Source organism: Myotis brandtii, unplaced genomic scaffold, assembly GCF_000412655.1.
Source record: "Myotis brandtii unplaced genomic scaffold, ASM41265v1 scaffold1012, whole genome shotgun sequence".
Lineage (NCBI taxonomy): Eukaryota > Metazoa > Chordata > Mammalia > Chiroptera > Vespertilionidae > Myotis > Myotis brandtii.
The window spans coordinates 75,722-77,032 of NW_005353371.1; the positions used below are offsets into that span (position 1 = coordinate 75,722).

General features: G+C 49.7%; 1 protein-coding gene across 1 annotated transcript; it reads left to right on the forward strand.

The window, feature by feature from the left end:
• Positions 1-293: 293 nt before the first annotated feature.
• On the forward strand, positions 294-755 carry TMSB10 (thymosin beta 10). The gene has a single exon (XM_014535162.1). The coding sequence runs from the start codon at positions 366-368 to the stop codon at positions 495-497; it is 132 nt and encodes a 43-aa protein (XP_014390648.1). The 5' UTR covers positions 294-365; the 3' UTR covers positions 498-755.
• Positions 756-1,311: the final 556 nt, after the last annotated feature.

Here is a 1,311-nt window from a genome sequence, read left to right on the forward strand (position 1 = left end):
AGAGGGATAGAGAGATAAAAACATCAATGATGAGAGAGAACAACTGAGTGGCTGCCTCCTGCCCGGCCCCCACTGGGGGTGGCGGGGAGGGGGGGGATCGAGCCCGCAACCCAAGCATGTGTCCTTGGCTGGAATCGAACCCGGGACCCCCCCAGTCCACAGGCTGACACTCCATCCACTGAGCCAAACCAGCCAGGGCAGTAGGTGATAGTCTTTTATCTTTGTCTTCACCTGTGCTTCCTCTGTGCTTCTCTGTGACCTGACTTCTTCATGTAAGAATACCATTCACGGTCTCTTGCTGCAGCGACGCGAGTGGGATCCAGGGACCCCGTCAGGGAGTGAAGGCCTAGGGTTGTTTCAAGAAAATGGCAGACAAGCCAGACATGGGGGAAGTCGCCAGCTTCGATAAGGCGAAGCTGAAGAAGACGGAGACGCAGGAGAACACCCTGCCGACCAAAGAGACCATTGAGCAGAAGAAACAGAGTGAGATGTCCTAAGACCCCAAGGATTCCCACCCCGGCGTCTTCGGGATCCCCTTGCGATGTGGAGGAAAAGGCCACCTGCAAGGACACGAGCCACAAACTGCACTGTGAACCCGGACACGCCGCGCCCATGCCATTGACCTGTGTGTGGGTCCCTCGGGGGACCCCCCCCCCCATCGGACTGCCAAATTCTCCGGTTTGCCCTGGGATATTGTTAGAACATTATTTGTATGGTTAATGAAATAAAACACACCTCGTGGCAAAAAAAAAAAATACCATTCACATTAGGTAGGATCCACCCCATGAACTCACTTAACCTTAATTATTTTTTTAAAGACCATTAATCCAAATACAGGCACATTCTGAAGTAATGTGTTTTTATTTTTTAAAAAAATATATAGTTATTGATTTCAGAGGGGAAGGGAGAGGGAGATAGAAACATCCATGCTGAGAGAGAATCACTGAGTGGAAGGGGTCAATGGGAGAAAAAAGTGGGAGAGCTGTAATACTTTTAACAATAAAGGTAAATTTAAAAATCCTATCTAATAAAAGAGAAACATGGTAATTAACCGTAACTTCACTACCCTTCCCATTGGCTAATCAGGGCGATATGCAAATTAACTGCCAACCAAGATGGCGGCCGGCAGCCAGGCTGCTGAAGTGAACAGGGAGGCTTGCTTGCTCCAGTGACGGAGGAAGCCAAGGTTCCCCGCCTGCCTTGCCGGCCTCTGAGCTTGCTCTCTAAGAAACATTGTTGCAAATATAGAAGCTAAACAAAACTCCAGAAACCTGCTTTCAGCCGTCAGAGCTGGAGCGAGCAGGACCGAAA

Bases quoted from the DNA above. Each gene is read 5' to 3' on its own strand.
- TMSB10 (XM_014535162.1), top strand. From the start codon at position 366: ATGGCAGACAAGCCAGACATGGGGGAAGTCGCCAGCTTCGATAAGGCG.